Source organism: Procambarus clarkii, unplaced genomic scaffold (assembly GCF_040958095.1).
Source record: "Procambarus clarkii isolate CNS0578487 unplaced genomic scaffold, FALCON_Pclarkii_2.0 HiC_scaffold_107, whole genome shotgun sequence".
NCBI classification, from domain to species: Eukaryota; Metazoa; Arthropoda; class Malacostraca; order Decapoda; family Cambaridae; genus Procambarus; species Procambarus clarkii.
The window spans coordinates 2,230,505-2,256,375 of record NW_027189140.1 but is presented as its reverse complement, the minus strand read 5'-3'; the positions used below and the strand labels follow the sequence as shown (position 1 = coordinate 2,256,375).

The window sequence follows — 25,871 nt, the reverse complement described above, 5'->3', positions numbered from 1 at the left end:
ACCAACTACACCCCGCCCCGACCCCAAAACCCGCACACGGTCAGGAGCCGGGAACAGGGAGGGAAAGGGGCGAACAGCACCTAAACAAAACGGGGAGGCCCCAGGGCATCCGGGTGGAAAACCAACCTAGCGCATTGCAGCAACCTAAACCAAGCTTGCAATGCGGATGCCGCCTGTACTTTGAACAGTAAGGACATCAGGAGAGTACTGGAGAACAAGCAGAGAACACAACTCGCAAGACTCTGGGTGAAGGTGTCAGTGACCAAACAGGCAGCATGACGGAGGTAAAAGTGGCGACCATCACCCTGAGACAAGGGCACAGCAACCAATGAACCCGCACAAGACGGGATGGAACCCGGAAGACACATCCAATGATTCACCGAGCCCCAACAGGGTTTTCCAGGGCCCGTAGGCTGACTGCTACGGGAAGCCCGGGCAAGGTGTTGCTAACCAGTTAAACACCCAAGCTAAGTAGAGGGGATGCAACACTGAAAACCCCTGCGACGTGTACAATCACGGAGGCCTAGCAGAGGGCCACCAAACACTACCAGTGGAACTATAGCCACACTAGGCAGACCCCCACCAGGCATATTAAAAAGAAAAACATAAGAAAAACCCCACAAAAGTACACCGTCCCCAGAGGCAACAGGAACCAGTCGCCACGCAGGTGGTAGGCCGTGCAACACCTTGATGCCCTAACCAGCACAATACCAGTAACCTACCCAAGGCCAAACAAGGGCCCAGAGCCCTAGCTGGCCCCAAGGGCGAGGCAAATGCCGAGCAGCAAGAACCTCTACAAAAATGGTTCCCGAATGCCCCAGGGAAGATAACTCTGTCACACAGGGGCAATACTCACAGGGCGCTTAGGGAAGGAAGCCCCTAAGCGTATGCAGCCCCGGTACTGATGAGGAACACCTGGCCACCGCACAACACAAAAAACACAGCAGTGAACACCACGAAAGCAAACACCGCCTAGGAAACTGAGGCCAGAGAAGCGTCTGTCCCAGTTGACATTAGCTTACGAACTGGTGCTAGGTAGCCGGCCCGGTGAGGTCTGGAGCCCCCCTCCCCCTCTTGGAGTGGGGAGGTGGTTCGCAGACAAGCAGCGCAGCAGTAAAGTGTGATGTTTGCTTGTTTCCTTGGGATTGTACGGAGTTTCTACCTCTCTGTCCAGTTTTCTGTTTTAGTTTCTTACCATGTGGGGTTTGTTTTGTTATGCCTACCTTTCTGGGTGCCTAACCCCGGTCGATGGCAGATAAGGAGAACCCCCAAACACAAGGGGGTTTTCCAGGGCCACTGCTCCCTGAAACCTCTCTGAAGGGGCCAGGTTCTGGTGCTGGTCCCTGGTAGGTCTGAACTCCTTAGCCAATGTTCCTGTCTAATATAACACACATTAGCCCGATAAGCTCCAGGGAGCTGTAGGGGCTCCCCACAGAAAAGGAACCAGTACTGTATTTGGAAGTGGTGAATGTTATCAAGAAAGTTTGATTTGATAGGCATCTAAGAGATAAAGTTGATCACTAATACTCTCACTTTGGCAATACCAATGCACATATTCAAAAATAAAATTGCCATGAGGACAGAATAAAGTAGAATGAAGTTAGGATTATAAGAGCAAGCCTTAGTCTTAGTAAATAACTGGGACATGGAATAAGTATGTCATTCAGTGAGTCAAAAGTTGTAATTGATGATAAATGAAATGCAGGGCAGAGCTCAAGATGTATGCGTAAGAAATTAAAAAGTGAAAGGGTCAAGTAGTCTAATTGTACAGTATTTGTTGTGTGTGATGAAAGATGTGAAAATTAATTGTGAGGTAGGTATAGTAAATGTGTTTGATACAAGTACCAAGAATTTACAGAATAATTGTGAAAGGAAATGTGAAAAGCATTAATGAGCTATAAGACTAATGTGATGGCTGCTTATATTGTACAGTGTGACCTTGCTTAAACGAATCAAGGTCAACTGAGTACCTTGATGAACTAATGAACAAACTGTGGGTGAACCAGAATATGGTGTACTGAATGCGCATCTTCATATTTTATATTTCCACTCTATAAAACATCTAATTATTGGGACCAATAACAATTTTTAAATCTGTATTCTCTACAGCACAGGGGAGAGAGATACATACAATAATTTACAACCATAAAATATTATAGGGACTGGTTCCAAATCTGCACATGGAAATACAGTGGTACCTCGAATAACGAATTTAATCCGTTCCATGTTCGTCATGTGAAACGGACGTCATACAAAACGAATGTCCCCATTTAACCACTGTGATGAACTGTGTTTATTGTGAAATTCCCCAGTGTGCATGACATCAAGTGCTCCCCAAAATATAATTTTTCTTTGTAAAATGATAAATTACCTTCCCTGAACATGTCTATGTGAAAATAATTACCAAATTCCACTTACTTTGGCTGTGAGGGCGTGGACAAGGTGCGCTGTGACGTCATCAGGGGCTGGTCGCCCGTGTGTGAAGCTCCCAGACACGGTCGCGCAGGCCATTCAAGCACTGCGTGTTGCCACAAATATATTTTCAAATATTTTTTCTAAGTATTTCCAATGCGGTTTTATTTGTTTCTTTTATCGTATATGATGTATATTTGTGACCTTTACAATATGTATACAGTAGAACATTCATAATTTTCCATGGAACTGTGATACATGTGTCAGCAATGTGTCCACAATAAATGTTTATTGTCACAGTATTACGTGGTAAAAATTCACTAAAATTACAATATGTACAGTTTCACATACTATTTACACAGTAACACACTGTATTACACACTCAGTACTTTGGAGGTGCGTAATAGTCAACGAAGTAGTCCATGGTACACAGCACGACTTCGCTCTCGTTGCACCAGCTACAATAGATTTTTGCTTCCTGTTTCATCGTTCTGTGTGCTTGCAAATAACGCACTCGCGTGCACCCTTGGCTTTAGTACTTGTAGGTGGTATGTAGCCAAGCTTGTAAAGCATAAGGTAGTATTGAAACGATTATAGGAAAAGCTCAAATTGTAAGGTAGTCTTGAAAAGATCGCTTTATAAGGTCCCACACAGGAAGAGATTCAGCTAGCCTCAAAGAGTGTCCGTCAGTCAGGAAAAGATTCAGGTATTCTTGAAAATATCTATGGAAGACACTACCATGCAAGCCGCTAACACTGTTCATCTATGCTACTTGTATCAGATACATCATCACTGAACGTAGAAAACGATTCATCTATGTATCATATATATAAATTGGAAATGGCAAGGGTGGGGCTCAGAGCTACAACTGGATACGCTCGCTGTACCATGCTCATAGGTGCTGTATCACTTGCATCCGACCGTTGTGTTAAGTCCTTATTGCGCCTAGCTTCACCAATGTTATGACCCTTATGTTCTTCAAACAATAGAGTCTGAATTTCACTGACTGAGCACAGTCTTTCAACACCGTGTGGGACAGGTGTTTGGGAGCCAGAGGCACGTGTGCCACAAATGGTTGGTCACGCAGTACTAACCCAGCCAACAGCCCTAGTCTTTCATATTTGTTATAGCAAAAGGTTCGTTCAGTGTTTGTCGGGTAGGCTGCTCAATTATGACGATCTTTCTTTGTTTCAAATGTGTTCCATTTGTTTTGTATTTGTCACTTACGTCTCAATAATGGAGCAGCCTACCCGACAAACACTGAACGAACCTTTATGGCATTTGTCAATTTTTCAAATTGCTTCAATAGTTCTTTTATTTTTCTTTATTTTTTATTTAGGAAACATGGAGCAGCCTACCTGTAGACCACCAAACGAATCTTTTTTGACATTTGTTCTGGTTTTCAAAGTTCTTCATTTTTTTTATTATTTACGTTTTTTTATGTAAGAAACATGGAGCAGCCTACCTGCCGACCACCGAATGAACCTTTTGCTATAAGACAAATGAAAAATAAATATTGAACACATTTGAAGAAAGGAAAATGTCATAATGGTTTATTCAGTATATGTAAGGTACCGGATAAATAGGCAGATGGATCTACAATTTCTTGACCAACAGAACCCAATGTGTAATAGTCAACAAAATAAAATCCAGCCCATCAACCGTGAAGAGCTCAGTCCCCCAGGATACTGTGCTTGCTCCAGTACTTTTTCTCATCCTCATATCGGACATAGACAAGAACACAACCTATAGCACAGTATCATCCTTTGCAGATGACACTAGGATCTTCAAGAGAGTAGGTAACATAGAAGACACGGCGAACCTCCAGTCAGATGTAGATCAGGTCTTTCTATGGGCTACAGAAAATAATATGGTGTTTAACGAAGATAAGTTCCAGCTCATGCGCTATGGAAAAAATGAAAATATAAAAACGGAAACCACGTACAAAACTCAGACAAATCATAACATAGAACGAAAAGGCAATGTAAAGGATCTGGGTGTACTCATGTCGGAAGACCTTACCTTTAAAGAACACAATAAAGTAGCCGTCACAACTGCAAGAAAAATGACAGGTTGGATAACAAGAACTTTTCACACTAGAGATGCTATACCGATGATGATACTTTTCAAAACGCTTGTGCTCTCTAGAGTGGAGTACTGCTGCACAATGACAGCACCTTTCAAAGCTGGAGAAATTGCTGATCTGGAGAGCGTGCAGAGATCCTTTACTGCTAGAATCCACTCAGCAGTAAAACATCTAAACTATTGGGACCGACTAAAGAGCCTAAAACTGTACTCCCTTGAGCGCAGGTGGGAGAGATACATAATAATTTACACGTGGAAAATATTAGAGGGGCTGGTCCCAAACCTGCACACAGAAATAACATCACATGAGACCAGCGCAGGCGGGAGAGATACATAATAATTTACACGTGGAAAATATTAGAGGGGCTGGTCCCAAACCTGCACACAGAAATAACATCACATGAGACTAGAAGACATGGCAGGATGTGCAGAATACCCCCGTTGAAAAGCAGAGGTGCAACAGGTACTCTGAGAGAGAACTCTATCAACATCAGAGGCCCGAGACTGTTCAACACGCTTCCACTACACATAAGGGGCATAACTGGCCGACCCCTCACAGTGTTCAAGAGAGAACTGGATAAGCACCTCCAAAGGATACCTGATCAACCAGGCTGTGACTCATACGTCAGGCTGCGAGCAGCCGCGTCCAACAGCCTGGTTGATCAGTCCGGCAACCAGGAGGCCTGGTCGACGACCGGGCCGCGGGGACGCTAAGCCCCGGAAGCACCTCAAGGTAACCTCAAGGTAAGGTAGGCTGCTCCATTATTGAGACGTAAATGACAAATACAAAACAAAAGGAACACATTTGAAACAAAGAAAGATTGTTATATTGGAGCAGCCTACCTGCCAAACACCGAACGAACTTTTTTGACATTTGTTGTATTTCAGAAATTTCATTTCTTTTTTTCTACAAAAACATCAATACTTTGCAACATCTCAGCAGTCACCCCTTTATATCCCAGCATCATTAGCATCTTTAAACAAGAACAACACTTGACCCTAGGGTCAACACTTGCAGCAGAGGAGCTCCAGCATATTTCAACAATCCTAAGTATTGTAGTACAGGTTGATGGTAGTGAGTGGTGTCCCAGAGAACATAAAGGTATAGTGCTCTTGAAAAATAGGTGAGGTAACAGGAAAGTGCTAAGGGAAGTGAAAAATCGGATGAGAAAAAGTTGCCCTAGTGTTTACAGTGCAGAGAAGAACATTCAAGATGGCCACTGGCAAGGGGAAAAACAAAACAGAGCTTGATTTTGAGGGATTCAATGAAGAAAGCATTGATATTAGTAGTCTACATAACAAGTTGGTAAATTTAGATACTATAGTGAACTCTCATGTAGAAATAATTAGTAAATTGAAAGAAAGTAATGACCATTTGAATAGCAAAGTTTTATGTCTTGAGGGTTTAGTGAAAGACTTGCGCAAGGATAAGAATCAATTGGAAACAAATTGCAAAGCCATGGAAGAAGAAAATAAACTCTTAAAAATAGCTTTGGAAGAAGTTAAAGTAAATTTAAACATAAATGACTACAATAGGTTAGGCAAGGAAATTCAACAGGAGAAACAGCTTTTGTCAGCACAGATGGAGGAAGTTACACAGGGAATAGAACAGTGCAAGAAAGATATGCAACTCACTTATGCACAAGTGGCCAAGGAGAAGGAAAAAATAGAAGAAGCAGTAAAGGAAGTCAAACACTGCAGCAACCAAGATAAAACAAACATTAGGCTAGAAGTGAGGAAAGAATTGGCATCTAACCCGAAGTTGGTGCAAAACACAGTTGATCGGAGTAAGTCCCTGATCATTTTTGGCTGCAAAGAAAAGGCGATAACATCTAGGTCAGAAAGAGCTGTAGAAGAAGCTAAAGTAGTAGATAAAATTGTTGGCCTCGTGGAAGGTCTTACAAACAGAGAGAATGTGTGCGACTACAGGAGAATAGGCAGGTACGTAAAAGGGAAAGATCGACCTTTGAGGATCACCCTAAACGGTGCCAAACAGATGGAAGAAGTACTAAGGAATGCTAGAAAATTGCAAAGGGATGAGGATGGGAAAGGGTGGTCGTTAAGACAAGATCTTTCAAAAGAAGATAGAGAGAAGCTGAAACTGAACCTCGCCGAGGCAAAACATTTAAATGAGAGCAGGAATGAAGAAGAAATAAATTCTTTTTTCTACAAAGTGATAGGGGTAGGCAAACCAGTAAAGTGGTACATAAAGGCAAACCAACAAAATCAATAGAGAGAGGGGGAGTGAAGAATAAGGAGAGGGGGAACAAGTTCCTGAAGATTGCATACACCAACATAGATGGAGTGAGATCGAAGATACTGGAGTTAAGTGATGTAATACAGCTGCAGACACCAGACATTGTTGCACTCACGGAGACAAAACTTGAAGATGTAATTTTAAATGAGGTCATATTCCCAAGGGGCTACTCAATTTGGAGACGGGACAGAAAAATTAGGAAAGGCGGTGGCGTTGCTGTGCTGGTAAAAGAACACCTAAAGGTGAAGGAAATAATGACTGCCAATCCACAATGAAGTTGACATAATAGCACTAGAGATCTGCTATGAGGATGATAAACTAATGATGATAAATGCATATAGTCCACCGCCAAGCAGCACATGGTCAAAGGAGGAGCTAGATAGTAAACGTGAAGGTCTTATAACAATAATGAGAGAGATTATAGCGAGAGCGGATAACGATAGATCACGACTGTTGATAGTCGGTGACTTCAACTTGAAATCCATTGACTGGGAAGCATATGAAGCTAAAACAGAAGATTTTTGGACCTGTTAATTTGTAGACCTCATCCTGGAAACATTCTTGTATCAACATGTTAAACAAGCTACGAGGATGAGGGAAGGGGACGTTCCCTCCATGCTAGATTTGATATTTACCAGGAAGGAGGAAGAGATATTTGACATTCAGTACCTTCCTCCCTTGGGTAAAAGTGACCATGTCTTTTTGGGAATAAAGTATGCAATGCGTTATAAGCTGGAAGAAAATAAGGAGGTTGAAGCAGTTGAAAAACCAGACTTCAGGAGAGGACATTATGGTGACCTTAGAAATTTTTTTAGTGAGTATAATTGGACAGACTTGATGCTAGGCAAGGAAGTGAATGAGATGTATGGCAAGTTTTGTGAAATATATGATAAAGGCACAAAAAAATTTATACCAAAACAGAGATGCAGAACTAGGAAACAGGATTGGTTCAATAGAAATTGCGAGAGGGCTAGAGACCGAAAGACACAAAAATGGAATCAATACAGGAAGAGGCCGAACCCCCAAACATACCAGCAATACAAAGATGCGAGAAACAACTACACGGCAGTGAGGAGAGAGGCAGAAAGAAATTTTGAAAAAGGGATTGCGGACAAATGTAAAACAGAACCAGGTCTATTCTATAAATTCATAAACAACAAATTGCAGGTAAAGGATAATATTCAGAGGTTGAAAATGGGAAATAGATTCACGGAAGATGAAAAGGAAATGTGTGAAACACTAAACGAAAAGTTCCAAAGTGTGTTTGTACAAAATGAAATATTTAGGGAACCAGATACAATAAGAATTCCAGAGAACAACATAGAACACATAGAGCTGTCTAGAGACGAAGTGGAAAAAATGCTCAAGGAGCTCGGTAAGAACAAAGCAGCTGGCCCAGATGGCGTTTCACCATGGGTTCTGAGAGAATGTGCATCTGAGCTCAGCATTCCACTTCACCTGATCTTTCAGGCATCCCTGTGTACAGGAATCGTAGCAGACGGGTGGAAACAGGCTAACATAGTTCCAATCTACAAAAGTGGCAGCAGGGAAGACCCCCTCAATTATAGACCTGTATCATTGACAAGTGTAATAGTGAAAGTATTGGAAAAACTAATCAAAACTAAATGGGTAGAACACCTAGAGAGAAATGATATAATATCAGACAGACAGTATGGTTTTCGATCAGGAAGATCCTGTGTATCGAATTTACTCAGTTTCTATGATCGAGCCACAGAGATATTACAGGAAAGAGATGGTTGGGTTGACTGCATCTATCTGGACCTAAAAAAGGCTTTCGACAGAGTTCCACATAAGAGGTTGTTCTGGAAACTGGAAAATATTGGAGGGGTGACAGGTAAGCTTCTATCATGGATGAAAAATTTTCTGACTGATAGAAAAATGAGGGCAGTAATCAGAGGCAATGTATCAGAATGGAGAAATGTCACAAGTGGAGTACCACAGGGCTCAGTTCTTGCACCAGTGATGTTTATTGTGTACATAAATGATCTACCAGTTGGTATACAGAATTATATGAACATGTTTGCTGATGATGCTAAGATAATAGGAAGGATAAGAAATTTAGATGACTGTCATACCCTTCAAGAAGACCTGGACAAAATAAGTATATGGAGCACCACTTGGCAAATGGAATTTAATGTTAATAAATGTCATGTTATGGAATGTGGAATAGGAGAACATAGACCCCACACAACCTATATATTATGTGAGAAATCTTTAAAGAATTCTGATAAAGAAAGAGATCTAGGAGTGGTTCTAGATAGAAAACTATCACCTGAGGACCACATAAAGAATATTGTGCAAGGAGCCTATGCTATGCTTTCTAACTTCAGAATTGCATTTAAATACATGGATGGCGATATACTAAAGAAATTGTTCATGACTTTTGTTAGGCCAAAGCTAGAATATGCAGCTGTTGTGTGGTGCCCATATCTACAATACAATACAATACAATACAATTTTATTTAGGTAAGGTACATACATACAATAAATATTTACAAGGATTGTTTAACTTATAGGTATAGCTAGTACATACAATGCCTAAAGCCACTATTACGCAAAGCGTTTCGGGCATGATAAACTTAAATGACAAGCTTAATACTAATTGAGCATAATGAGTAGAATGAAAACAAGAAATGAAAACATAGATGAAAAGGCAGCACAAATACAATTATGTCGACAAACAGCGCTCTTTAAAGAAAAAAACAGACATTGGTTGACAATAGAAGGGTAAGGTAGGTTACAGGGAATTTATTAGGTATAGCTTCGCTTTTAACTTAAACTGGTTGAGAGAGGTACAGTCTTTAACATGGTTGGGAAGGTCATTCCACATTCTGGGCCCCTTGATTTGTAGAGCATTTCTAGTTTGATTAAGTCGTACTCTAGGAATATCAAAACTGTATTTATTTCTGGTGTGATGCTCATGGGTTCTGATACAACCTTCTATGAAGCTTTTGAGATCAGGATTGGCATTATAGTTTAGCGTTTTATATATGTATAATACACATGAGAGAATGTGCAGTGACTTAATGTCTAACATATTCAGATTTAAGTAGGGGTACCGAGTGGTGTCTGGGGCCAGAATTGGATATTGTCCTAATAGCAGCTTTGTGTTGAGTAATTAGAGGACGTAAGTGATTTTGGGTAGTAGAGCCCCAAGCACAAATACCATAGTTGAGATATGGATAGATAAGGGAGTAATAGAGAGTCACCAGGGCAGGGCGTGGTACATAATATCTGATCTTAGAAAGAATGCCCACAGTTTTTGAAACTTTTTTTGATATGTTTAGAATGTGTCCCTGGAAATTAAGCTTGTGGTCAATGAGAATGCCAAGGAATTTGCCATCTAATTTGTTACAAATTTGGGTATTGTTTATTTTGAGATTTATTTGATTAGAGGATTTATTGCCAAACAGAATATAAAAGGTTTTGTCAATGTTAAGGGTGAGTTTGTTGGCAGTTAGCCACAGATGGACTTTATTTAGCTCAGTATTTACTGTGGCATTTAGAGCAAGGGGATCAGGACTGGAGTAAATGAAGGTTGTGTCGTCAGCAAATAGAATTGGTTTGAGGTGTTGGGAGGCATTTGGAAGGTCATTAATGTAGATGAGAAAGAGGAGAGGGCCAAGTATGCTGCCCTGGGGAACACCAATGTTGATGGGTAGGGTGGGAGAAATTGTATTATTCACAGAAACATATTGGAGCCTGTCAGTAAGGTAGGATTTGAGGTATTGTAGGGAGTGTCCTCTGACTCCATAATGATGTAATTTAAGAAGAAGGTTTTGGTGGTTGACAGTGTCAAAAGCTTTACGCAGGTCCACAAACAACCCAACAGAGAACTCATTTTTATCAAGAGCTGTATGAATCGAGTTAAGCATACTAATAAGTGCATCGTTAGTGCTTTTTTTGGGTCTGAAGCCATATTGGCAAGGGCTAAGTATATTGAGTTTGGCTAGATATGAGTAAAGCTGCTTATAGATTAGTTTTTCAAAAAATTTTGACAAGTTTGGCAGGATAGATATAGGTCTGTAGTTGTTAACATCTGTGAGATTACCACATTTGTGGACAGGCGTTACTCTCGCTTTTTTTAGAATATCTGGGAAGGTTTGGAGTTCAAGTGACTTGTTGAAGAGCAAAGCAATAGCAGGGGCTAAAGATCTGGAGGCTTTTTTGTAAATTAAAGTTGGTATCTCCTCAAGGGCACCAGACTTGGTTTTAAGGGAAAGGATTATCTCATTGACGTCAGTGGAATTAATAGGCTTTAGGTACAGAGACTGTGGATAGTTACCTGAAAGATAGTCATTAATGTCAGTACTGGAAGATGGAATATCATTTGCAAGGGATGAACCAATGGAAGAGAAGAACCTATTGAACTCAGTAGCAGAATCAGAGGCTGAAAGCTGACCATCGTTATTAGACAGGAGAGTCGGTTTGTTATTTAAAGACTTCTTTGATCCCAATATTTGAGAAATTGTTCTCCAAGTTTGTTTAATGTTGCTCTTTATTTGGGTAAATTTATCTTCGTAGTATTTAGTTTTGGCTCGTCTAATTATCTTAGACAGCAATAATGAGTAATTCTTTGAGAATTCTTTGGAGACAATTCCTAACCTATACTTCTTCTCAAGGTCATGTTTTTTATTAATAGATTTAAGTATTCCCTTTGTAAGCCAGGGATTGTTAAGCCTTTTGGTTGTGACTTGTTTTGTAAGCATAGGACAGTGGGTATTATAAAGGCTAAGAGTTTTTTGAAGAAAAGATTGTACTGCAAGGTTGATGTCCACTATGTTACCTAACTCGGACTCCCAGTTGACATTATCAGCAGCAGTTATAAAATTGTCTATAGCAGTTTCATTGTGTAGTCTAAAACGTATCACTCTTGACTCAAGAGGTGGTTTGCTAATGTTAGTTAAGAGAAATGTGGGGTAATGATCTGTAGTGCTATCGGTGATTATACCTGAAGTAAGCGGAGAGGTTATGTTTGTCCAGATGTGATCGAGCGTCGTGGCAGTGCTATCAGTGATTCTAGTAGGTCTAGTGATTAAGGGTATGAGGAAGCAGGAATTCATACAGTTGAGGAAGCTAACAGCAGTGGGGTGTTCAGGCTCGCAGAGGTCAATATTAAAGTCCCCTGCGATAATTAGGTGGTTTTTGTTCAGTCTGTTATCAAGTATTAGATTTCTAAGGTTTGAGTTGAATTCGGACACATCAGTGTTAGGAATTCTATAAACTGCACCCACAGTCAGGACAGACTCGGCACCCTTGACTCTGAAGCTGGCGAAGATATACTCCCCATAGCAGTCTCTGGTTCTAATTTCTTTTAAGCATGTTAGTTCTTGGTGGTAGTAAAGAGCAGTGCCACCACCTCTCTGAAGTTGACGACAGTTGTGAATTGCTGAGTAGTTAGGCATGTTAAAGAGCTGAGTAGTATCCTCTTTCAACCATGTTTCAGTAAGTATAATAAAAGAGAATTTGTTGTCAATAGCTTCAATCAAGGCACTAACATCATCGAAGTGTTTACCTAGGGATCTAACGTTCAAATTGATTACAGAGATATTGTGATTATGAGTTAATACATTGTTTACATCATGTGCTGCAAAATATCTGCAATTTAGATCATTAAAGTGATAATTGTCATAGATAGTGGATAAGAGGTTAAGTTCAGGGTCTATACTTGTCTGCATAAAAAAAGCTGATTGCAGGAAAAACAAGTGAAGAAAGGCAAATAACAAGGTAGAAATAAGCTATAAAATAGGGAAAAAGATGTACACAATACAGAACAAAGCAAACTCAAAAGGGGCTTACAGGGGTACAATGGAGTAAGGGAGTATGGCTAGGCTTGGCAACCTAGGTAATAAATGAGATTAACGAAAAAACATATAAACATGGACTATACAAAACACAAGATATAGAAATACAAAACAAAAATATAAACAAGACTAAGCAATACAAAAACAAATTGAGCAAAAATGAAAAATGAGGTAGATTGCTTACAAGTACTCTCAGGTACACTGTAAGTAACAATTTGCAATTTGAGATACAGGCAAAGCCAGGGGTACAATGGAGTAATGGAGCATGGCGAGGCTAGGCAACCTAGGTAATAAATGGAATCAAAGAAAAGTTGAATAATAAACATAGGCAAATTTAAGCTAATGATTATTAACTATAAATAGTTCAGTTATGACTGTATAATTAATAAGACCTGAAGAACTATTTATGCACTCAATTAAAAAATTTCAGTAAATGACTAGTTAAGAGTAAGTTAAAAATTAAGTCAGAAAATGAAACAATGAGACTTAGGAAACCTAGCCCCACTAGTTGACAGGGGGTTAATTAAGTTAATTCACTGGGAGTGATAATGAGCTGAGACAGACCACATTGGGAGAGGAAAGCGTTGAGGTTCTCTTCTTTAGTAATAGTGAACATTTTGCCCTCTGCGGTTTTTCTCACCTTTATCAGTCCATCTCTAACGAAGCACTGATGAATCGCATCTGGGTTTTTTTGACGGATTTGACGCAGGCGGTAGAGGAGGTGCTGTCTGTTCCTAGCCAAGCACTCGTTGATGTATAATCCCGTCCGTTGGGCTACAGCTGTCCGGACTAGATTGGATTTCGTGAACTGGGAAGACAGCTTCAGGCGAATTTTCCGTTGGTTTTGACTTGATGGATTCTTTTTGCCTACTTAAGAAGCACATCAACAAACTGGAAAAGGTGCAAAGACATGCTACTAAGTGGCTCCCAGAACTGAAGGGCAAGAGCTACGAGGAGAGGTTAGAAGCATTAAATATGCCAAAACTAGAAGACAGAAGAAAAAGAGGTGATATGATCACTACATACAAAATAGTAACAGGAATTGATAAAATCGACAGGGAAGACTTCCTGAGACCTGGAATTTCAAGAACAAGAGGTCATAGATTTAAACTAGCTAAACACAGATGCCGAAGAAATATAAGAAAATTCACCTTCGCAAATAGAGTGGTAGACGGTTGGAACAAGTTAAGTGAGAAGGTGGTGGAGGCCAAGACCGTCAGTAGTTTCAAAGCGTTATATGACAAAGAGTGCTGGGAAGACGGGACACCATGAGCGTAGCTCTCATCCTGTAACTACACTTAGGTAATTACACTTAGGTAATTACAACATAATTTATGTGCATCGTCGGAGGCGTCTGAGAATGTGCAAGAAGCAGCGCGACCCCACCATGTGGTGTTGACATTATTCAAACGAGCGTTCCCCATGCAGAACGATTTGACGCCGATCGGGCCGTTCGTTACCCAAAATGTTCGCCTTTTCGGGCAATCGTTATGCGAGGTACCACTGTAATATCACAATGTTATTTCCACCAGTAGAAATGGCAGGATGTGAAAATAGCCCTATTGAAAAGCAGAGGTGCAATAGGTATGCTGAGAGAGAACTGTATCAACATCATACCTGGAAAGAGTTCCAAGAGTTCTTCTACTTCCCAAATATGCCCAGGGCCAGGCTCAGTGTGTGATAACTTGGTCACACAGGCTGTTGCTTGGAGTGGCCTGCAGGCCCACAGCCACTACAACCCAGTTGGTTCGGCACTTCTTGCAGGAACTTATCTAAATGCTTCTTGAAGACATCCACCTTTGTTCTGGCAATATTTCTAATGCTTGCTGGCAGGGTATTGAACAGCTGTGGACCTCTGATGTTCAGACAGTGCTTTCTGATTGTGCCTATGGCACCTCTACTCTTCACTGGTTCTATTATTCTGCATTCCCTTCTGTACCTTCTGCTCCAGTATGTTGTTATTCTACTGTGCAAATTTGGGACCTGGCCATTCCAATATAAAAGGCCCAAGACTTTCCGACACTCCCCCGCTACATATAAAGGGCATAACTGGCTGGCCTCTCACAGTGTTCGAGAGAGAGAGAGAGAGAGAACTTGACAAACACCTCCAAAAGATACCTGATCACCCAGGCTGTGATTATTCATACATCTTGGTGCACACGGTGCCCAACAGCCTGGATAACCAGACCACCAACCAAGAGGCCTGGTAAGAAACCAGGCTGTAGGGACATTGCTCCTTGGAATCACCACAAGGTAACCACAGGGATAGGTAGGTAAGGTATTACTATTCTTCTGCATTAAGTAGTACTGTACAGTACAGGTACTGTAAATACTATTACAAAATGTTTAATTTTTTAAATGTATAGCATTTCTTATACATCGAATCCAGATCACCAGAGGTTTCTCCAGATACAAGTATACAGGCAGAGAGTTTAAATCAAATCCGGATAACTTTCTTGAGGTTATCTTGAACTTTCTACCTACTTGTTTATATCCAAACTGAAATCCAGACAACCGGAGATTTTTCCGGATACAAAGCTGGGCATCGGTCCGTACCGTATGAATCCCGTATGGCTGTGGCTCGAGGCACGTGATATTGGTAGTGTTGGGGTGGGTGGTTTCAGGGTAAGGAGTATCAAGAGAGAGAGAGAGAGAGGGGGGAGAGTTGGCAGGGACTGCCTGGGGAATATGGGGCATGTGGAGGGGCCTGTAATTTGTATTGTATACAACAACCCTTCAACCAGTGAGGCCTCACAAGCAAGCCATGGACCTTCAACCAGTGAGGCCTCACAAGCAAGCCATGGACCTTCAACCAGTGAGGCCTCACAAGCAAGCCAAGGACCTTCAACCTGTGAGGCCTCACAAGCAAGCCAAGGACCTTCAACCAGTGAGGCCTCACAAGCAAGCCAAGGACCTTCAACCAGTGAGGCCTCACAAGCAAGCCAAGGACCTTCAACCAGTGAGGCCTCACAAGCAAACCAAGGACCTTCAACCAGTGAGGCCTCACAAGCAAGCCAAGGACCTTCAACCAGTGAGGCCTCACAAGCAAGCCAAGGACCTTCAACCAGTGAGGCCTCACAAGCAAGCCAAGGACCTTCAACCATCAACCAGTGAGGCCTCACAAGCAAGCCATGGACCTTCAACCAGTGAGGCCTCACAAGCAAGCCAAGGACCTTCAACCAGTGAGGCCTCACAAGCAAACCAAGGACCTTCAACCAGTGAGGCCTCACAAGCAAGCCAAGAACCTTCAACCAGTGAGGCCTCACAAGCAAGCCAAGGACCTTCAACCTGTGAGGCCTCACAAGCAAGCCAAGAACCTTCAACCAGTGAGGCCTCACAAGCAAGCCAAGGACCTTCAACCAGTGAGGCCTCACAAGCAAGCCATGGACCTTCAACCAGTGAGGCCTCACAAGCAAGCCAAGGACCGTCAACCAGTGAGGCCTCACAAGCAAGCCAAGAACCTTCAACCAGTGAGGCCTCACAAGCAAGCCAAGGACCTTCAACCAGTGAGGCCTCACAAGCAAGCCATGGACCTTCAACCAGTGAGGCCTCACAAGCAAGCCATGGACCGTCAACCAGTGAGGCCTCACAAGCAAGTCAAGAACCTTCAACCAGTGAGGCCTCACAAGCAAGTCAAGAACCTTCAACCAGTGAGGCCTCACAAGCAAGTCAAGAACCTTCAACCAGTGAGGCCTCACAAGCAAGTCAAGAACCTTCAACCAGTGAGGCCTCACAAGCAAGTCAAGGACCTTCAACCAGTGAGGCTTCAGCAGCTAGCAGTCAAAACTGACCTCGTTAAGCTCATGTACTGCACAGTAATTTTAAGTGTAAATTTTAGTGTTGTGTTAGGTTAGGTTAGGTAACGTAAATGTTTAAGAATTCTTATCTTCAAGATGTGTAGCATCAATCAAGAAGAACTACAACAAGGTAAGCTGAAGTTTCTGTTTGAAATTTATTGCAGTACTGCACTTGAATATTTTATAATTATAGTCTGTATGTGGCAATTCAAATTATGTTTTTGTGGAACAATTTTTTGTTAATATGTTCACTTTTGAACTTCTCCGGTAAAAAGTCAGCTAATCCAGGTGTCAGGCTTAACCCGGATGGGGGTCCTTCCCATACAGTCCGGATAATCGAGCTCATACAGTACTTCCAGCATCCAACTCCAAAGAATAATGGACTAAAGAGAACTCCTCTCCAGATTCAGACAATGAACCACCGGGGAAACAGTCTGAATTGACCCAGAACACGGAGCCTGGAGGAATATGAATCTTCCTCAGGACACAACACATGTCCACAAACTCCCACAATGTTCTGTGCGGTCGACGAAAAGGTGGTGACCAATGACCCTGACGCTCATCAGCCTGGTAAGCACAGTCACCCAGGGCTGCTCCAACACAAGCAGGCAGTTGTCGGGAGCCGAAGCAAAGCTGCCAGAGAAAGGGGAAGTGACGAGGACCAAGAATCCAACACAAGGCCCAACTAACTCAAAACCTGGGACAGAACCAACTGGAACTTCCAAAAGTTCACCAGGAACTCAAATCTGGCAATCCAGGAAAGAACCAGATCCCTGGCTAGCAGACATGCAGACTGACTGGGGATCCCACCCTAGCCAGTCATCAAGGTAAGCCAGAACATGAACCTCCAACAAACAAAGACAAGTCACCATAACCAGAGCCAACCTGATGAAACACTAAGGAGCCAGATTCAAGCTGAAAGGAAGAGCTCGAGAGCGGTAAGTCTGATGTCCCACTATTGAACCTAACCAATACCCGAACCTGGGGTGAATAGGGACATGCCAGTACACATCCCGGAGGTCTAGAAATATAATTCAGGAGCCTGCATCTAAGGCGAGGCAAGACGAACCTGGGCCAAAGTGGTCATCTGGAACGAGGAGAGGGGGATGAAGTAGTTCAAGCCTGAGAGATTAAGGATGAACCAAAGCTCTGCCACGACCCATTTTAGAACCAGGAAGAGAAAAGACACCCACTGCCGAGATGTGATCATTTCGACCACAACGGAAGCAACCCACTCTGAAATGACCCAACACGGGCAAAGGGAAGAGACCTTTGCCTGCCTAGCTCCAAGAATATGGAAGGGACGGACCAACTCCACCGCAGGCCACACAAGATGACCCAAAAAGCGCACAAACCCTGGGACCAGTTGACAAATAGGGCAAGCCATCCCTCCACTGCCCTACCAAAGGGGTAAAATGGCTGGCACAAACCACAAGCAGCAGCAGCCCTCCTGTTTCCTGGTGGGCAGTAGTAACCTAGTGACAATGATCGTGCATCCCTTGCTCTGTGCCTCTCTAATAGGGAAGGAAGGGTCAGGTTTTGGCCTCTCAGTCCCTGGTAGGCTCCCTCATGACTTGCAAGTGGTAGAAAATAATAAAAAAAAAATAAAAAAAAATAAATAAAAAAAAAATGACTTGCAAGGGCTGATGTGATGATATCATTTAATAGTAAGGCGCTATCTCCATGCAGCTAGCAACAGGGAGCCTCTGTTCAACCCTCCAGAAAATGGACAATTCATCTGAACAGGTACAGAGAAAAATGACAAAGTTAATCCCAAGAATTATAAACCTTCCATATAAAGAGGGATTTAAAAAGTTTAATTTACATTCTCAAGAAAGGTGAATGGATGACATGATTGAAGTACTATACAGATGGACAAAAAGATATAATAGGGTAGGTATTAATAAGGTGTTAAATATATCACCACAGAATAACCATAATATCACCATAAGCAATGGATACAAGTTGGATCCATTTAGATGCAAGAGAGACCTGTGAAAATAATGGTTTGGGAACAGTGTTGTTGACTTATGTAGCACATGATTGGGTAGCATAATAGATGTGGGATTGCTGGATTGCTTCAGAAGAAGGCGAGACATGTATATAGGAGTTTGGTTGGAGATGAAATAGGAAAGAATGACCCACTGGGTCATTGAGGCCCATTGGTTCTCACATGGGCTAATGGGCCTTCTGCAGTTTCCTTTATTTTTATATTTTTTGTATACTTACGTTGAGAATATTGGTGACCATTTGCCAGCACTTTACATAATTCTTGTAATTAACTTCTTTAATGTCCTCATCTTCCACTTCACTCCAGTAGTCCAGTGATGAGATACCGCACACTTTTCTCTTATTGCCTTTACTTCTCTTAAAGGAAAACACACCCTGCAAAGAACAAAAATCTAACACTATACCAAATGCCAAGCCAAACTTACTCAACTTAGAAATCACATATGATAATCTTCACTGAGTCAAATTGTATAAACATGAATATCATTAAAATATACTCCTACTATATTTTCTAGGGGAGCCCATTGGTGGCTCCCTGAAGCTATATCTCACTGACATTGCTCCATTCCAATGGGTCACATCAGTCACAGTTGTGTTTGTTCTACCAGGAACCAGAGTCAGAACCTGGCACCCTCACAGAGGTGCTGGGAGTGAATGCCAATCTGCCCACCAATTAAGTATCAAACAAAACATCGAAACTGCCAGACAACTCTGCAAACAATTCTAATGAAACAATTGGCTCTCTCATACCAGGCTGAAACCCTATACAGTTTGTACTAATAGCCATGACCAGGGAGCCATAACCAGCCTTACTGACTCAGTTCTGTTGCTCATGTGGAGGTGTCAACTGCCTGTAGTACTATGGGTCTGTCAGTTGCAGTGAGCCCTACTGCTTTCAGTCCAGTGCCGGCCATCATTTTGGACTTCATCCAGTGGGACTATTTGCTTGTGTTTAGTTCTATTATTTTGGTATTTGCTTTATGAGCATTACACACAGAAATCACAATAGCGTGATGCATCAAATGAACAAATCCACAAGGGCCATGACGAGGAGTTCGAACCTACGTCCTCTTGGATGTAGGTTCAAACCCTCGTCACGGCCCTTGTGGATTTGTTCATTTATGTGCATGTTTTTGTATCCAGTTTTGCAGTGTTGGATTGGCTTCTCTTCAATTCAAGCTGCAAGCATTCAGGGACCTCTTCCCTAGGTGTTTGACACCACGAGCGTAGCTCTCATCCTGTAACTACACTTAGGTAATTACAGTGAATACTAAACTGAATTAATTCCATCTTTAGCTAACTGCTAACAAACTCACCCTTAACATTGATAAAACCTATATTTGTTTGGTAATAAAGCCACTGATCAAATTAACATAAGAATTAACAATACCGAAATTAGTAACAAAGTACTGTAGATGGTAAATTCCTTGGAGTTCTCATTGATAACAAGCTGAATTTCCAGGGACACATTCAAAATATAACAAAAAATTATTTGGCATTCTTTCTAAAATAAGATACTATATACTTCACCCTGTTCTGTAAATCTTTTATTACTCTCATCTATCCTTACCTCACATAGTATCTGTGCCTGGGGTTCTACTACCCAAAATCATCTACCACCTCTAATTACTCAACCCAAATCAGCTATTAGAACAATAACAAATCCTGTTCCCAAGCGGCACTTAGCCCCCTTACTTAATATCTACCATATTCAAAGATTTAATTCACTGCACATCCTCTTAAGTGTTCTCTACATACATGTATATATATATATAAAACTGAACTGCAATGTTAATCCTGACCTTAAACGCTTCCTGGAGCATTGTAAGAGAACCCATGGGCACCACACTAGAAACAAATATCTATTTGAGATTCCAAGAGTGTGACTTAATCAAACTAGAAATGCCTTGCAAATCAAGGGTCCCAGAATGTGGAATGACCTTCCCAATCACATCAAAGACTGTCCCTCTCTCAACCAGTTTAAGAGAAACTAAGTACCAGTACTACCTAATAAACTCCATGTAGCCAACCTTACCTCTTAAACGTCAACCTATGTTTTGTCATTATCAAACATTATGATTAATGACTAGCTTGCATAACTGCTGATATCTGCTATGTAAAACCTTAAGAAAATTGTAGTCATTCTGTATATTTTGTTAAAATTACTATCTGCTGTTATGTTGCAATTTCTGCTGTTTCACTCATCATTTAATTACAGTATTACTGTATAATTCTTTTTATTTATTTTCTCTGCTTCAGTTTAACATTTGCTTTTGATCTCAATTAGTTTTAAGTCTTAGTTTTTAAGTTGATTTCCTTCACATCATGCCTGAAACGCTGTGCATATTAGTGGCTTTATGCATTGTGAGAGAATGGATTTTGCCAGCTGTCTTAATATGTGCAAAGTGAGAGCACGGTGACAGTTGAATTCTCAAGAGTGCACAGTGTGTGTGCACAAGGTCAAGTTTTGTTAATGCAAGACTTAAGTATACTTTGTTGGGTATCTATGGAGAGCTCAGCTCATCAGGAGGCCAAGGTAGTGCAAGGGGCCATTGTGTGCCTAATTGTTTGTTATTTACAGCGAGAAGTATAGACATTTATTTATTTATTTGTTTATTTATTTATATATATATAGAAGATACATTGGGTTTATGAGAGTACTGTACATAGCATTGACTTTTGAAATTCTTGTAAAGCCACTAACGCATAGCGTTTCAGGCAGGTCCTTAATCTAACCAATAAATTTAACACTTTCGCGCTTTAGATTATCCATGAGTCGTCACCGTATTTTCTTACGTTTCCGCATAACAGACTACGCCTGTAGTCCATCGAAAAAATATTTCTATAAATTCCATTTTCTAACCGAAATGGATGGGGATACTCTCAGATTTTTCTCCATGAAATTCCCGTTCTCCCTCATCGAAAATTTTCAGAAAAATTTGAATCTGTATATATCTGTATATATCCCCAAAAAAGAATTGAGTCTCGATGAGGGTACAATGGGATGGCGCGGCCGCCTCTCTTTCAAGGTCTACAATCCCAACAAGCCTGATAAATATGGTGTAAAATTTTATATGTTGGCCGAAGGGAAATCAGGCTACATATATAAATTTGATGTGTATTGTGGAATTGGAAAAACGACAGTGGAAACCGTGATGGGGTTGATGGCGCCCCTAGTCAACAAGGGTTATCATTTGTATATGGATAACTACTATAACTCGGTAAGCCTAACAGAACAATTACGTGAAGTGGGTAAAAAAAAAAGAGTAAAGTAAAAAAAGTAAAGAGTAAAGTATGAGTAAAAAAAAACACAAAGTATGTTTGGGGGTGTGGCGGGTGTGGCTCTGGGTGTGGCAGGCATGTGGCAGTGGGTTCCCTTTAGCCGTTGATATATCCAACACGTGGGAAATATTTGTATGTGTTATGTATATGTCTGTGTAGGGAATTTTACTGTGATCACTGTCATACAAATTATAAAATGTTTCAACAAGTATAAACATGATAAACATCAAACGAACGAAAACAATGCGTTCGTTTCTGCCGCGAACGCATACTGAGCGACGTGGTTCTGTATTTGGCGCTTCTCTTACACATGCTTTGTACAATTGTTATACATTTCATCTTATAGAAAATTTTATTGCGAACACATTGGTATAAAAAACCAGTGTTGAATGAAATGAAACGCCATTTTCTGGGTGAGTCCCGGAGGCTCCCCGGAGCTATCCCAGGCTGATATGCTAATGTCAGACTTTGGCATCAGTCATGTGTATGGAGTTCTTAGGCCTACCGGGGACCACGGCCAGAACCGGGCCCCCTCAGAGAGGCAAGGGGAGCAATGGCCTATAGAAGCCCCCGTGTAGTTGGAAGCATTCTATGTCTGCCATCGACCGGAACAGGCACCCAGAAAGGTAAGCGCCCCAAAACAAACCCCTATTCTGGTTAAAATTGCTACCAAAAACCGAACTAGTGGATAGAACTCCCCAACCGAAAACAAGCAAACTAGTGTGACGTCACACACTGCCGCGCCGCTGTCTGCGCAGCTCCCCCCTCCCCAGGAGGGGGAAGGGGGAGCCCCAGACCCCCCGCGCCGGCTACCCACACCGCAGTTCTTGAGGCTGGATGTCAAAAACGCGAAAAACCGCCGACCGGAGGGAGGGAGGGATGCCGGGGAGCCTCCGGGACTCACCCAGAAAATGGCGTTTCATTACATTCAACGCTAGTTTTCTGGGGGGAGCCCCGTCGGCTCCCCGGAGCTAACTACCCACAGACAGAAAAAGAGGGACTTACCCGGGAGGCGGTCGTCGCTCACCCCTCAACTCGAAGCCGAGACAACTGGCTGCAACCGCCGACCCAAAGCAACACAGGCCCGACGAGGCCCAGGGACATTCACAAGGTAACGAGCAGCCAGGACCCTGTTCGACCGCCAAAATCCCCGCGCCCGAATATCAGACCAAGACATATTCCCAAAGACGGCAGCAAGAGCCGCGAACTTACGAACGTCATGGGCACAGGGATAGACCGCAGGCTGGCTGGACCTAATAACCCTGCGGACGACCTGAGAGACCCAAACCCGCGAACAGGGAAGAAGGGAAACCGGATCAACCCACAGCACGTCCCGGGACACAGAAGCTGGGGCGCGCAAATAACGGCGAAGCGCCGCAACCGGACACAAAACATGATGCACCCCCGGCCTGACCAACCAAGCATCAACCACCCATGGACCCCTCCGGAACGCAGCAGTCTCATTCTTCACCAGAAAAGAAGGAGACGGCTGCAAACGAACAAAACTATCACCACGACCAAAAGAGCAGAAACCCTTGCGCCGGAGGAGAGCATGAAGCTCCCCTACCCGACCCCCAGAGGCCAAAGCCAACAAGAAAAGTGCCTTGGAAAAACAATCCTGGAGCGAAGGGGCCACAACGAAACGAGGAGACGAAAGGAAAGCGAGCACTCTGTCCAAAGACCAGGACGGCTCAGGTGACGCATGAGCAGGCTGGAGGTGAAACAATGCACGAGACAGCTTGCGAAACGGCGCAGACGTAACATCGATACCGAAAGCAAGCTGAAGCAGCTCCGCCAGCGCCGCACGATACGAAGCGACAGTGTTAGGCATAAGATGACGGTCCTGAAACAACCACGAGAGGAAGGACAAGACCACCCGAACAGACAAGGAGCTAACACGACGAAGACGCAAAAAGAAATGGAAGGACCGCCAGGAAACTTCATACTGCCGCCGAGAAGAAGCCCTCAGGTGGGACACCAACAAGGAGGCCACCTGATCACCATAGAGAGGATGATAGACTCGAGTCAAAAAAAACCATACGCGAAGACTCGAGGAGAAGATCGAACCAGCTACGTGACGTACCGGTCCGATCTGCTGAAAGAGGCGGAGCCGCGGGAAAACCCTCGGGTTCAGACACCGAGCAACCAGCGCCTGAAACCAAGGCTGGGCCGGCCACCAAGGGGCCAGAAGGACAACTCTCCCCCGGTAAGTCTCTAAGCGAGTCAGGACCTGGAGCAACAGCCGAACCGGGGGAAAGAGGTACAGGAACCCCCACCTCGACCAGTCTAGCCGAAAGGCATCGACCCCGACGGCCTCGCAATCGGGGAAGGGCGCCGCATAAACGGGAAGCCGCCGCGACCACGCCGACGCGAAGAGGTCCACTTCGGGGCGCCCGAACGTCTGGCAAAGCCAACGGAAGGACCCGTCGTCGACCGTCCACTCCGTGGAGAGGGGAACGAAGCGAGACAGGGCGTCGGCCAAGACGTTGGACACGCCCCGTACGTGAACCGCCAGGAGAGCCAAACCCCGAGAACTCAGCAGACGAGTCACCCGAAGCGACCAACCCCAAAGAGACAAGGACCGCATCGAACCCCCGCGGTTCAGGCAATGAACCACCGGAGAGCAGTCCGAATGGAGCCGAATCGTCGATCCGCGGGCCACCCGAATCCTCCCCAGAGCAAACCACACTGCCGCGAACTCCCGCACCGTACTGTGAGCTCGACGGAAGGACGGATCCCAACGCCCCTGGCCGGCCTGGTGAGCACTGGTCACAAAACCCCAGCCGAGAGACGACGCATCCGTGTACACATCGAGCGAGGGCTCGGGTAGGCGCCAAGGCACTGAACCCCGAAAAACCGAAGAGGAAGCCGGTGACGCAGCAACCGACGCAAGGCCCCCACGGGTCGAACTCTGCGATCGTGAGAGAGGCGGAAGGGGGAACCCCGAAGGAACCAGAACAGCCGTCGAAGCCAAACCCGACCCGGCGGGTAGACCACCATCGCGAAGTTCAGGCTCCAGCACAGCCCCTCGAGCAACCGCCGGGTGACCCGAGGGCCCTCCAGAAACAGACGAAGGCGGGACCGCAGCCGCAGGAGAGACTCCGGAGGGAGAGACAAGGAGGCGGTTCGAGAGTCCCACACGAGACCCAGCCAAGTCCGAACCTGAGAGGGAACCAGATGGGACTTCCTCCAGTTCACCAAGAACCCGAACTCGGCGAGCTGGGAAAGAACCAAATCCCTGGCTAGCAAGCAAGCTGACTGGCTGGGAGCCCAAACCAGCCAGTCGTCGAGGTAGGCCAACACCCGAACACCTAGGAGACGCAAACAAGCCACCACAACCCGTGTAAGGCGCGTGAACACGTGAGGTGCCAGGTTCAACCCGAACGGGAGACAACGAAAGCGGTAACTCAGACGCCCCACAACAAAACCGAGCCAGTCCCTGAACCGCGGATGAATCGGGACATGCCAATAAGCGTCCCGGAGGTCCAGGGACACCATCCAAGCTCCTGGCTCCAAGAGGAGCCGAACCTGAGACAGCGTAGTCATCCGAAAGGAGGGGCAATGAACCCAGGGGTTCAGACGGGACAAGTCCAGAATGAACCGCAGGTCCGCGCAGTCCCGTTTCGGAACCGGAAACAGGCGGGAAACCCATCTGAGGGACGACGTCGTTTCAACGACGCCCAAGCGTACCCACTCCAAGACGACTCCACAGAGCACAGGGGAAGAAACCTGCCCTGCCAGCCCCGACCCCCCAAAGGGGGGGGGGCCACCCAATGCCACCGCAGGCCGCGAGACACGACCCGAAAGGCCCACGAATCGTGGGACCAGGCGCGGGCGAACAGCGCAAGCCGCCCCCCCATCGCCCCGTCAAGGGGGCAAACCGCGAAAGGGCCGGCGACCCGTACGAGACCCAGAACCCCGCACAGCGCGAACACCGCGCCGACCAGACGAGGGAGGGTCCGCAGGAGGAGCCAACCCCAAACCTGACACCAGAGGCCTACCACGACGAGAGGAACCCCGAGCCCTGGCACGACCTTTCCGGGAAGACCCACCCCGGGACCCCCGGAAAACCAACAAGTCCGACATCGGACGACAAGCCGCCGACGCAGCCTGAATAAACTGCGCCACGGCCGACTCCCCAAACAGGAGAGAACAAAAAGGTGAAGAACGCCTAAGAGCCAGAGCCCAAGCAGATTCCACGGA

General features: G+C 44.2%; 1 protein-coding gene across 1 annotated transcript in view; it reads right to left on the bottom strand.

The window, feature by feature from the left end:
* LOC123754673 (origin recognition complex subunit 3-like) overlaps positions 1-25,871 on the bottom strand; it is a 194,658-nt gene that overhangs the window by 149,294 nt on the left and 19,493 nt on the right. The window contains exon 2 of the mRNA XM_069320246.1: positions 18,606-18,761. Coding sequence (XP_069176347.1) covers positions 18,606-18,761 — 156 coding nt within the window. The remainder of the gene's footprint in view (positions 1-18,605; positions 18,762-25,871) is intronic.